The following is a 12,369-nucleotide window of genomic DNA, read 5'->3' on the forward strand; positions in this document are numbered from 1 at the left end:
CAACAGATGGATCGCATCTAATGTGGATCCGTTTGACACCCTACATGGAAGTTTCAGTATATGGTTTCAAATTTCGGTTTCGGAGACCGAAATTTCAAATTTTCGGCCTAAATCCAACAAAAACAACTAAAATAATATTTCTTCTTATCCATTACAAAATTTCAGCCTTTGGTACTCCTTTCAAATAAGAGATGGGGTTGCCAATATCAAAATGAAGGGGGCAAATATAAGGCTCTCGATAGAATAAAAACAAGTTCCCGCGAACGGTAAAAAAAGCTAGCCATTTCAGTCCTCTCATTTCTTCAAAAAAATGGCGATCTTCCATCGCCTCCATCATCTCTTTACCTTCTATTCAAAAACCAAAACCTTTACCCTTCACCACCTCTCAAACCCTAGAAAAATCTCCCCCTTTTATTCTCATACTCCAAAACCCAAAACTCTAACTCTAAAGTCCAATCTTTCCCAACAAGGTAAACATCAATTCCCCCACTTAAACCCTAAACCCTAACAACTTCTCTTCTCCTTGATCTCATTATAATTTTTTTTAACAGACAAAACCCTAATTCCTCTGAAAGATGAGCGTTTGGATTCGCCGTTCGCCCAAGAAGGTAACCCAATTCCCCCCTTAAACCCTAAACCCCAAGCAAATTCTTTTCTTCTCAATCTCTTTATTTTTTTCCTTAACAGACAAAACCCTAATTCCTCTGAAAGATGAGCGATTGGGTTCGCCATTGGCCCTAGAAGGTAACCCAATTCCCCCCTTAAACCCTAAACCCCAACAAATTCTTTTCTTCTCAATCTCATTATTATTTTTTTCTTTACAGACAAAACCCTAATTCCTCTGAAAGATGAGCGATTGGGTTCGAACCCTAATTGTGAATTGGTTGAAGGTTCCAGTACAATTGCTGCCATTGTCACTTCCTTGGGAGGTCGATCAGGGGCGGTCGGGATTGTTCGGCTATCAGGGCCGTCGGCTGTGGAGATCGCTGGCCGCGTCTTTAGGCCTGCCAAGAAGAAGAAGAAGAACACTAGTTCGTTTTTGTGGAAGCCCAAAAGTCACTATGTAGAATATGGTGTGGTTTCTGACCTTGAAGGCAATGTTGTCGATGAGGTATTTTCGAACTTATTTTGAGTTATGATTTTTTACGTGTGTTTGGTTAGAAAAGCTTTCCATTGACTTAGAAATTTCAAGTGTTTTGATTGTTAAAAGGAGAGAAGCAGAGTATGATAGCAATATAAGAGTATGTGAATGCATGTAAAGACCTTGAAACAGGGTGTAGTAACTAATTTTGTCTCCTAATCGATTTACAACACAACACATAATACAGTGATTACTCCATTACATATAGGGAAATGATATCAGCACAACCATGTTTTAACAATTGCACTAACTCAGCGTGTCTTTACTTTTCTAATTGGCTTGTGAGAGCTTTTTGGGAACTGTAATAATCTTTCATAGCTCTTTAAATAAGAAAAGACGATGGGTCAGTGCAATTATTAAAACATGGTTGTGCTGATATTATTTCCCTATATATATATTTGTATTTATATATAGCATAATGTTGATGCTTAAAAAACACAGTTGAAAAGTGAGGCATTTCGTTTGGTTGCTATTTCATTCTGATTTAAAGAAGAAAAGTCAACCCATAACTTACAAGTTTTCTTTTTTTGAACTATTCTTTGGTATGGCGTAGTATTTTTTTGCTTAGTTACATGATTAATTCTTTTGCTTTATTACTTCTTTGTTCGTTGTTAGCTGACCCTATGCTTTAGTTTTTTGGGTATTTTGTTTTTGTTAGGTTTTAGCCATACCTATGTTGGCGCCGAGATCCTACACCAGAGAGGATGTGGTAGAACTCCAATCCCATGGTAGTGATGTCTGTCTACATAGAGTTTTGAGAGCTTGTTTAGAGGCAGGGGCAAGGCTTGCAGAACCCGGTTTGTTCTACCTACTAACATTTTTTTTATTCTTCTGTTTTTCTGGATGCTGATTAATTTTATTAAGAATGGGCCATTTTTTGTTTCTTCTGTGTTTTTTGAATGGTGATTAATTTTATTAAGAATGGGGAGAACCCCAAAGACCAAGGTGGTCAAATTACAAGAGAAATTAAAATGACAACCTCCACCAGATGAGGAATGAAGGAGGGCGTATATCATACCGCTTCAATTGAGTTCTCCCCAACCCCGCTTGCGCTAGCCGGTCAACGTCGCTATTAGACAATCTCTTTGCATGCTGAGATTCAATCTCATGGCCCTCCAGGCCCTCCTGGATTTCTTCAATGACATCCACGAACCTCCCGAGGTGAGGGTTTCTGAGGTCTATTCATCTAATTACCTTCAAGAAATCTCTTTCCACGATCAATTGATCCAAGTCTATATTGTCAATTAATTTTATCCCTTGAAGAATAACCATTACCTCCGCCTCATTAGAGTCCTTGATCCCGATTAGCCCTGAGAATGCCTTCTTGGTGACCTCTTGCTCATTCCTAAGGATGCCTCCCACTTCAGATCGGCCTGGATTGCCTATATTCGATCCATCAAAGTTAAGCTTCACTTTGCCCTGATCAAATGGGGTTTACTTAGGGACTGAGATATCCATCTTCCCTTTGCTCATGAAAATTTCGTTCCAAAATTGATTCAATGTATGGCTAGAAACGTCTCTTAAACAATGAAGAATCTGGCTACCTGCAAGTCAAATACTTCGCCTTCACTAAAATGGAAGTGCCTTTGGAAACACTTTCAGATAGGCAATTCTTTCTTTCTTTCCAAAGAGTCCATTTAGTAGCAAGCAATGACAATCTCCACAGAAACTTTCCTTTTTCAGGCCATGAAGCTCCCAACCAACTCTCAACAAAATCCTTGAAATGATTTGGGAAGACCCAAGACATGCCAAAGCGATCAAGAATGCGATGCCAAAGCTCTAGCAATCCTGTAGTGAATGAGCGGGTGATCAACGGTCTCCCCTGCCTCTAAGCACATGGTGGTCCACTATTTAGCAGCTTACGATTACGGAGGTGATTGACCATCGTGATCTTGTTTAAAATTGCTATCCAGCCAAAATGCACACCCTAGGAGGAGATGGAATTCTCCAAACTCTGCTAACTATTGAGGACAATGCAACCGGAAGGAGATGATGGTAAAAAGATTTAATAGTGAAATCCCTAGTTGGGTTTTAGATCCAAATTCTTTTGTCTCTGCCTTTCCTCTTGATGTAGATGGTCTCCAGCTCCTCTAGAAACACAGAAACCTTGTCTAACTCCCTGTCAAAGAATTCTGACAAAACCTCACTTTCTAAGTCACCCCGTCATCAACTCGATCAAATGATTCACAAACCATGGCTTAAAGGATTCACAAACCATCGCTTCTTTATCAACAGCCACCGCTAATAGGCTAGTAAACAGCTCCATGAGAGACTTCTCCTTAAACCACTTATCTTTTCAGAATTTGACTCCACCTTTCTATACCCGATATCTGATTCTTCCAGAGAAGTTAAGAGTATCCTCATTACATGGACTCTTTCTAATCCTACTACGAGTAAAATTTCTGAAAGATAAGTGGTGCAAGGAGAGGATTTTACTATTGGTGTGTTTCTGATTTGAGAAGTTAAGAGTACCCTCATTACATGGACTCTTTCCAATTTGAGAAGATTTTAGTAATGGTGTGTTTCTAATGCTTATTTATTTATCGTCTTCCAGTGGCGTTTACGATAAGAAACTTAATTACATGTTTTGTTTATGTGATCTTTGCTGGAATAATATTCACTTTGGTAAGTGTAATAGTTTATATCTCCTGACACAATGATTCTCACATCATTTCTTAGGCGAGTTCACTCTTCGTGCCTTCCTAAATGGACGCTTAGACCTCTCTCAAGCAGAAAATGTTGGAAAGCTTATTTCAGCTAAGTCTGTCGCAGCTGCAGACGCTGCTTTGGCAGGGATCCAGGCATGTACTTGTTCTCAAATACAAAGCTTGTGTGCATGCTAAGCATACTTTTTTCGGCAGTAGCCAATCTTCATATGTAATTGTTACCCTTGGATTTTGCTTTTGAAGGCTTCATTAGGCAACAAGCCTATGTTACTGGGCAGTTAATAATGGTTGTTATACGTATGTCCGATACATATTTGGCGCTACACCATGTCCATACCATACCCAATCCAAACCTATATACTAATTGCAAATAGAATCTTAATAATCTATTGTTCAATACTTTTGACTAGTGATTTTCGCATGATATGGATAGGTCATCCAATGTGACCCATAGTGAAGATGCCCAAGCCTATAGTTTGTACTTGTTGATGATCATGACCACATGATTGGTGGCTAGCAAATGGGCAGTTATAAATAATTGAGAAAGTGCCCACAGAAAATTCCATCTATTGGATAGTTAGGATCCTTCATAAGTGCAATTTTGAGGGTATGACATCTCTATGTGGTCCCAGTGGATGAAGAGTCCATAATGATTATGTGCTCTCATGAGAGGGCAGCCCTGTGTGTCATATAGGTGCATCTTATTGAATTGTTCATCACGGGTTGCTTTGCATTAAATGATATGTAATCTTCACCAACTTAAGAAATAAATTTCAAAAATTTATAGTATTTTTGTTTTTACATTTCCATCCTATTTTGTTGAGGCTGACACTTGCCTGTCCAAGTACCAGGATCCATATCTACCAATGTAACACAACTACCCATAGTTGCTAGAGTTGGAAGCGAGTATGATAGGCAATTTGGGAAGCATAATTGAGAAGTGAGGGGTCTAAAAAGGAAAAAATGCAGGAAACGAAAGCTCTAAAGAAAGTAAAGTGAAAACATGTGAAAAGCGTCATTGGAAGTCGACATGAAGCATATAAGAAGCGGAAGGGAAGAAGCGTATAGAAATAGTTAGGGTTATAGTAGGTTAGGGAGGAAGGGCTAATGTAGGTTAGGTTGCAAGTAAGAGGATTTCACGGCTGATTAGAATTACAAAGTTTAGGAATTTATAGTTTAACATATTTTATTTATGCAGATTTAGTATTAAGTTTTTATTAAAAGATCCACATCAGTTAAGATTAATTTTCTAATTTTAAGTACACCTTGTAAGTTGTCAAAAGGAGAAACCATTCTTTTAGGAAAATATATTCATCTGCATAGGAAGTGTAGGAACCTGTGAGGAAGTGCACTTCCCCTAAATTTGTGAAGCAAAAAGAATTTAGCTTCCATTATGAGCTTCCGTGGAAGCAAGCTTCCGTGGAAGCAAGCTTCCCGCCCAACTAGGAAGCTTCTGGTAAACTATGCAACTAACAAATGTTCTCTTAGTGATTTTCTTTTCATTGTTAGAATATTTTATTATAATTTATTTTTTTAGTAAATTTTATTATGTAATTCTCTGTAGACAGGCTGATGAATGGGTATGCTAACATATTCTGTGATAGGGAGGCTTTTCTGCTTTAGTCAAATCAGTGAGAGAGCAGTGCATCGAGTTGCTTGCAGAAATTGAAGCTCGTTTGGATTTTGATGATGAAATGCCGCATCTGGACTTACATATGGTGATGGATAAAATACAAGCTATGTGGCAAGATGTGCAACAGGCTCTTGATACTGCCAATTATGATAAGCTTCTGCAATCCGGATTACAGGTATTTTCTCCAACAATAATGTCTAACATACTCGTACCAATGCGCTTGTCTCTAGGGTTATGGTGTTTGTTTTTATTACTTATCTTCTAATGTTAATCTTCTGCTTGTAAATTTCACTTCTGCTCAATTTTTGTTCCTAAAGGAAATAAAATGAAAATTTCAGTCAAAAGGTTGACCTTTCGCTCCCATCATTTCTTTGGTGTCTAGGTACTTTTTCTGAGGGCATTTTATTCAAAATTTTGCAGATAGCAATTGTTGGCCGACCAAACGTGGGGAAATCTAGCCTCCTTAATGCATGGAGCAAAGTAGGTAGCCTGAGTTGGTTCTGGAATTTTGTTTGAATTTTTTTGTAATTCTAAGTTTTTCATACATTGTGGCCTATGTTGCATCGGTACTACGTGTTGGATTCGGCACTACGACACGGGTATCAAGTGTTGGATTCGGCAAACCTCAAAAAGAAAGAGTCATGGATTCTCCAAAATATATTAATCAATTTTCAATTTTGTTTTCTTACATAATAATATGGTTTTAAAAATAAATAAATTGAAAAATTTGATCGGTTAAGTAGATATGATATTTTATTTCTATTTACGAAACTTACTGGTAGGAAGGTTAAAACCATAGTTGCCGGAAACTACTTGGGCGGGTGGGAAACCCGTTTCCCATAAAACACATTTTTCGCGGTTGGGAAACTCGTTTCCCCTAAAATGAGGGAAACACATTTCGGAAACGTTTCCAAAATATGATACAAAATTGGAGAAATGTTTTTGAAACACATGGGAAACATATGGAAAACTTATGTAAATAATGTGTAAACGCGTGATAAACGTATGCAACACTCGTAGAAAGTGCATATGAAACGTGTAGGAAATATGTGTGGAACTTAAGAAAATCATCATTTCCTAAGACGTTTCTCGTACAATTTTCTATTGTTTCTCGTTTCTCGTTTCTCGTTTCCCTTGTATTTTTTTCATGCGTTTGCCGTTTCCGTTTCATGTTTCGTTTCCCACCTAGGTAACTATGGTTAAAACTAAAAACATGAGGTAATTGTAAAGTTGTGGTAGTGGTATGCATAAAAAACAGATAAAAGGGATCTAGAAATGTCTCAGAGAATCTTGAAGTATTGGAATCCGAGATGTGTCCGACATGGATTATTCACACATTTAGAAGAATCCATGTAACATGGATTGTGGCCCTATATTCTGAGTATAGAAACTTATTCTAGTTTGAAGCAATTGTTTCTCTCTGTGTATGTACTGGTAAAGTAACTACTGACATGGCTGGATATTTAGTTACGGAAATCTGGATAGAATTGTTACTTCCAAGGAACAGATGCAATTGAAGGCTTCCAACGGTCCAATTCGCATGCTTTTCATCCTCATGGGATTATGGGTCATGTTGAGTATTATAACATCCGTGAAAAGCTAATTAAAAAATTGTATAACAAAGTGAGCAGTGGCATTATAAAGATATGGTAGTGCGGATATCAGTCCCCTTTAATGAAATACCAGGAAACAAGGTATCAAAAACTTAAAAAGTTCTCAGGTCACTTTGATACATTTCAGTTAAAAGAACAACATTGCTACCAAATTGTTTATCTGTCAGCAGGTGACTTCTAATTGGATACTATCTTTTTCTAGCATGCAGAGTGATAGAGCAATAGTTACAGAAATTGCTGGAACCACGAGGGATGTGGTCGAAGCTAGTGTAACGGTTCATGGAATTCCCGTGACTCTTCTTGATACTGCTGGTATTAGAGAAACTGATGATGTTGTCGAGAAGATTGGTGAGTCTTCTTTTCCTTATGTATCTGATGACCAAAACTTATGCTCTTAATAATATGATAGCTAGCAATTTAGCTGGGTTGTGTGTTTTTACTGTTGAATGCTTGCATCATCATGTTTTTTTGGTACAGCTTATGAAAATTCTTGTGATTTACGTTTAGCTCTACTCAAACAGCCTATCTGATTCACAGGTGTACAGAGATCAGAAGCAGCTGCCATGGGCGCTGACGTAATTATTATGGCAGTAAGTGCTTCTGATGGGTGGACTACTGATGATACCAAACTTCTAGAGCGGATTCAAATTAACCAGGTTCGTTTAACCTACCTCTTTTTTATGCACAGGTCTGGTTTCTTTCGACTACTACTATTTCTCATCTACCCCATCGTGGACACACAGCTCAAGAAGAAAAATGCATGCGTTTGTTTCTGCCAATGCTCGACTTTTATATGCCCTTTTAATGAACCTGAAGTTACCCATGGGTATTGCTTGTTTGTTCACGCAAACTTTTATGTGCCCTTCAAGCTATTTTTGAGTATCTGAATATCATATTTCCACTCCCTCTTATGATGATATCATTTGCAAGTATCAGGACCAAGACTATGCTTCACTGAGTGTGCTTGATATACAATTAGTTATTTCATTTTGTTCTATTGTCCCTGTTGTTCCATGTAGACCTCTTTGAGTGAACCTTGAAGAAAGGCATTCTTCACATCTATTATCTATCTGAGTGTCCACTTGTATATTTGCAAGACCCAGCCAAAATGAACCTCACAATGGCTTGACTATTGAATTTAACGTCTCATCATAGTCAAGCCCTTGCCTCTGGTTACTTCCTTTGACCATGTATTTGGCCTTGTCCCCATCAATGGCTTCATTTGCTTTCTGTTCAGTTTGTATATCAATTTGCAGCCTACCACATTTCTATTTGCTGCTTCCTCTACTATCATTCAGATATTGTTTATGTAAGGAGCCCCAATTTCTTCTTGCATGGCTTTTATCCTCCTTTTGCTGGTGATTGCCTCAGTGAAAGTTGGTGGTTCTGTAGTTCCTTTGGTGACTTATGTTGCCAACACTTGTTTTTGCCTGTTCTATCTAGCAAAGTACATAAGGTTGCATGAGATGATTTGGAAACTTGTCTGCTGCGTGTTCAAGCACCGGAGGGGAGGACGATAAGGAGAAAACTGGCCAAAAGAATGGAGGGGTTTTTTCCCCTTTTTTTGGGGGTGTGTGTGTGTGTGGGGGGGGATTGGGAATTGGGAATCCGTTGAGATGAGAAAGCCCATAAAAGTGAAGATTTTTAAAGAGGTTTTGCAAGGAGAAAAACACAAGATGAAACTGAGAAGAATAATGAGAGTGATTGAGAAAAGAACGGGACGATGATTTGAGCGTCCCACTCTGATGCCATGTAAACTCTAGAATAATCAAACTTAGTAGAGATTTGAGTTAATTCACCTGATTGGCCCATGCTTCTCCACTTCGGTGACGTGCTGCTTTTGTTTTCTGACCCGATCAGGTCAAAAGATTACCGTAGCGGAGGCCCATGCTCCTTTTTACGAGTCTTCATACCTGATCCATCATAATAATGGTGTCCCTAATCGGGTTGAAGGTGATTCGTCCTACATTCTTTCGTGGGTGCAGCCCAAATCTCCTGGTCCATTTAAGCTGTCTAATGTTGCCAATGTGATCAAAGATGTGTTTATGCCTATCACACCACAGTGCCAGTGAAATGGCGAGCTGCTGGATAAAAGGGGGATTTCCAGATCTGTTATGTATATGGGGCATTATTTGTTTGCTTGAGCTCTATTAATAAATTCAGAACTGTTTCTAAAATAAGTTCTCCCTTCCAGCATGGGACCAGTGAATTTCTATTTTAGAATATCTTTTCAGCAGAAATTGGCAGTGTGGGATCAATTCTCTGTTTTTATTTCTTCATCAATCATGAATATGGAATAAAGGGATAAATTTCAATAATATTTCACTGGTAGTATCCCTGGCTTAGCGATGCATGTACTTGCTGTGCTCTGGAGTGTTTTGCTTGCTTTCTGTTCCTTTTTGCGATTTCTAGTTTCTTGAGATTAATCCAGACTCAACGCATTGTAAATTGCAATTTACACTCAGACTATTCTGATTTCTTAACTGATATACTTATCTAATTTTGGTTATTTTTCAAAATGCAGATATCCACAGGTGCTGTCACGCCTGTGATCCTTGTAATCAACAAAATCGATTGTGTTCTATCTGCTTCCATAGAACTTCCTGAAACAAATGGTATCACTTTCACTAAACATGTTCTTACATGTGCGGTCACTGGGCAAGGAATACTGGAACTGGAAGCCGCAATACTAGAAATAATGGGCCTTGACCAGATCCCTGTGGGAGGACGCAGGTGGACTGTCAATCAGGTATCATCTTCTTATGCCAGGATTTTCATTTTTCTTCCTTTCCCTTCATTTTCCTCTATTCGTTACTACAAGTCCCAGTTGCGAGTTACTGACTTGGGTCAGTTCCTAGTATGCATGTTTTAAACAATGCGTAGTGTTGGGCTGTACACTGTATTGGCATTTGTTTTTTATATTTGCACTGATGCGTCTGCTTGACATAAGTATTTGAATTATTTTTTTTTGAGGAAGGTAACTTTAAATTGCTAAAATCAAATAGTACAAAAGGGGACGACCCGTCCCCTATACAGAAACAGTGGCCACATAAGTATTTGAATTATTTGAACCACGTTTACAAGTCAACATAATTTTTATATTCATGCTTTGATCAGAGACAATGCGAGCAACTTCTTCGTACAAAGGAAGCCCTATCGAGGTTGAAGGCGTCGATAGAGGAGGAATTGCCTTTGGATTTTTGGACAATTGAGTTGAGGGAGGCTGCATTGGCTCTTGGGCAGATAAGCGGGGTTGATGTCTCCGAAGAAGTCTTATCGAACATCTTTGCCAAGTTTTGTATTGGCAAATGATCGGGGGGATGTAAAAGGCCTTTGTTTTTAGTTGTTAACGGTATATTTTTCAACAAATTAGAATGATTAGACTACCTGCATTAATGTATTCATTTTATTTTCTAGTGCTGATTAAGATATTTTTAGGCTGAGGAATTGGAGGGAGAAGTGGAGGCTGAATTGAACACATTCTCCACCTTTGGATTTTGATGGTGTTTGTTGGAGAATTTGTGTCTAATGGAAATTCTATAGTGTTTATAAGAATGAAAAAAATGGGTATTTTGTATTCCCTTTCTCTGATTTGATCAGTTTGTAGGATTCGAATGAAGCAACAGCAATCGTTCTAAAGGGTATGTGTGATGTCCATTGATGAAAAAGGTGAAATTGGAGGCGGTCATTGATGATGATACAACACTACATTGGGTACACTTTCTACATAGCCTGTGTTTGGTTTGGCAACGATTCTCTGGAGCAGTTCTGTGCTTCTGTTGCTTCAGAGAATAGAAAACTACAGAGAATGACATTTGATAAATATGGGATTTGCTAGCGTCCATGGCAGAAGGCATTTTGCAGATGGGCTGTTGCATGTGACAGCAGCTACCTCGTGGATGAAGACAAAATCTGCTGAAAAGTGAGCCTGTGTGGCTGCTCTTACATTGGCTAATTTTGCAAGAGGGTGTTAGGCATCCTGTTGGTAAAAAATACAATAGTTTTGGAGGCATGTCTTCAGTAGTTTAAAAGGAGCTGAAGCATTGGCTATCTGGTCAGATCAGTTTTAATAATGTGCTAATGTTTCTTTCAGCAGACCCATTTTGTTCATGGGTAAAGTGACATGAGATCCGACGGGTGATACATGCTTGAGCGAGTGGAGGTGAGAGTTTATGATACCTACTTTTTTACTACTAAACTTTCTGCCATAGGCAAGGAGGGAGACCAAATGGGCATTCTCAGGACCTACTGGGGTCAAGGACTCTAATGAGGCATAGGTCAGTGCAGTGTTTCAGGGCATGAAGATCATTGATGATAGTCTGTTCGATCGATTGATAGTAGAGGGTGATTATCTTTACGCCCTCCCCGGTGTGGTTCTGCTTGGTCTTGGGGTTTTCTTCTCTATTATATATAGTTTTACCATTTCAACAAAAATACTTCCCTTTCAATTCGGATTACTAGTCTTATTTGATGTTTTTTTAAACACAGAAAATCTAAAGTAGAATAGGACAAGGAAAAGAAAGAAATAATAAACAAGCAAAAGAATCTCAATAATCCATGCACGAAATGACCAACAAAATGGAAAAATAAACAAGCAAATAATCGGTTTTTCAGGACTCCATGGCTATACAGTTTGAGCCCTCATCCTACCACTCCAACTGCTGTCTCTCCGTCTCATTCGATCATCGGACCGCCTCTTAAGCTTGAAGAGCTGGTTTTCCCACGCCTCTCTTGACAATCCAACCTTCACACCATTATCATTTGTTATCTCCATTTCGCTCAAACCCAATTCATGATCATACGTTTTACGTGACATCGGGTCTGAGAGGGTCTTGTAAGCCTGGTGAACCTCGATGAACTTCTGCGTGAATTCTTCCTTCCTAGAAGGAGGACATACATCAGGGTGGTATTGAAGAGCCATGCTCCTATAAGCATTCTTTATCTCAGCGATACCCACATTCTCTGATTCAAGAGAGAGAACTTTGTACAAGTTCATCCCTCTTCCCATTGTTACCTTTCTAGCCCTACATGAAATGGAGTTGATTTTGGAGTGCCTTTGAAAGTGGTGAGGAGGAGAGAGTTGAACTAGTGTAATCCCGTTAAAGCTAGACCTTAGGCAAGTATCCATGGTTTTAGAAATATAAAGTTGAAATGAGAAATAATGGGGTGATGATGAGAAAATTTTGAGTTCGAACTTGAATATGAGTGTTTAGAAATCTTGGGTTTTGATTGATATAAACAGGGGGACGTGTAAGAAGGAAATGTTAATCAAGAGAGAAAATATAGATGAAAATGAGTTTGGTTTGAGGTGGGATG

At 38.6% G+C, this 12,369-nt stretch overlaps 1 protein-coding gene and 1 pseudogene across 2 annotated transcripts; one reads left to right on the forward strand and one right to left on the reverse strand.

Annotated features, from left to right (window-relative positions):
• The first annotated feature begins 261 nt into the window (after positions 1-261).
• LOC143848117 (tRNA modification GTPase) lies at positions 262-10,644 on the forward strand. Of its 2 annotated transcripts, XM_077356944.1 has the most exons (12): positions 262-470; positions 552-608; positions 688-744; positions 825-1,111; positions 1,800-1,938; positions 3,821-3,946; positions 5,416-5,615; positions 5,861-5,920; positions 7,263-7,401; positions 7,591-7,709; positions 9,578-9,802; positions 10,171-10,644. In XM_077356944.1, the coding sequence occupies exons 1-12, from the start codon at positions 311-313 to the stop codon at positions 10,363-10,365; spliced, it is 1,764 nt and encodes a 587-aa protein (XP_077213059.1). In that variant the 5' UTR covers positions 262-310; the 3' UTR covers positions 10,366-10,644. The 2 variants fall into 2 exon arrangements, with proteins under 2 accessions (XP_077213059.1, XP_077213060.1); XM_077356945.1 differs by lacking the exon at positions 688-744.
• Positions 10,645-11,677: 1,033 nt separating this feature from the next.
• LOC143848952 (chaperone protein dnaJ 20, chloroplastic pseudogene) lies at positions 11,678-12,061 on the reverse strand (annotated as a pseudogene).
• Between the last annotated feature and the right edge of the window lie 308 nt (positions 12,062-12,369).

The sequence above is a fragment of the Tasmannia lanceolata genome, unplaced genomic scaffold (genome assembly GCF_043159265.1).
Source record: "Tasmannia lanceolata isolate RefF3 unplaced genomic scaffold, GAP_Taslan_0.1 ptg000016l, whole genome shotgun sequence".
Taxonomy (NCBI): domain Eukaryota; kingdom Viridiplantae; phylum Streptophyta; class Magnoliopsida; order Canellales; family Winteraceae; genus Tasmannia; species Tasmannia lanceolata.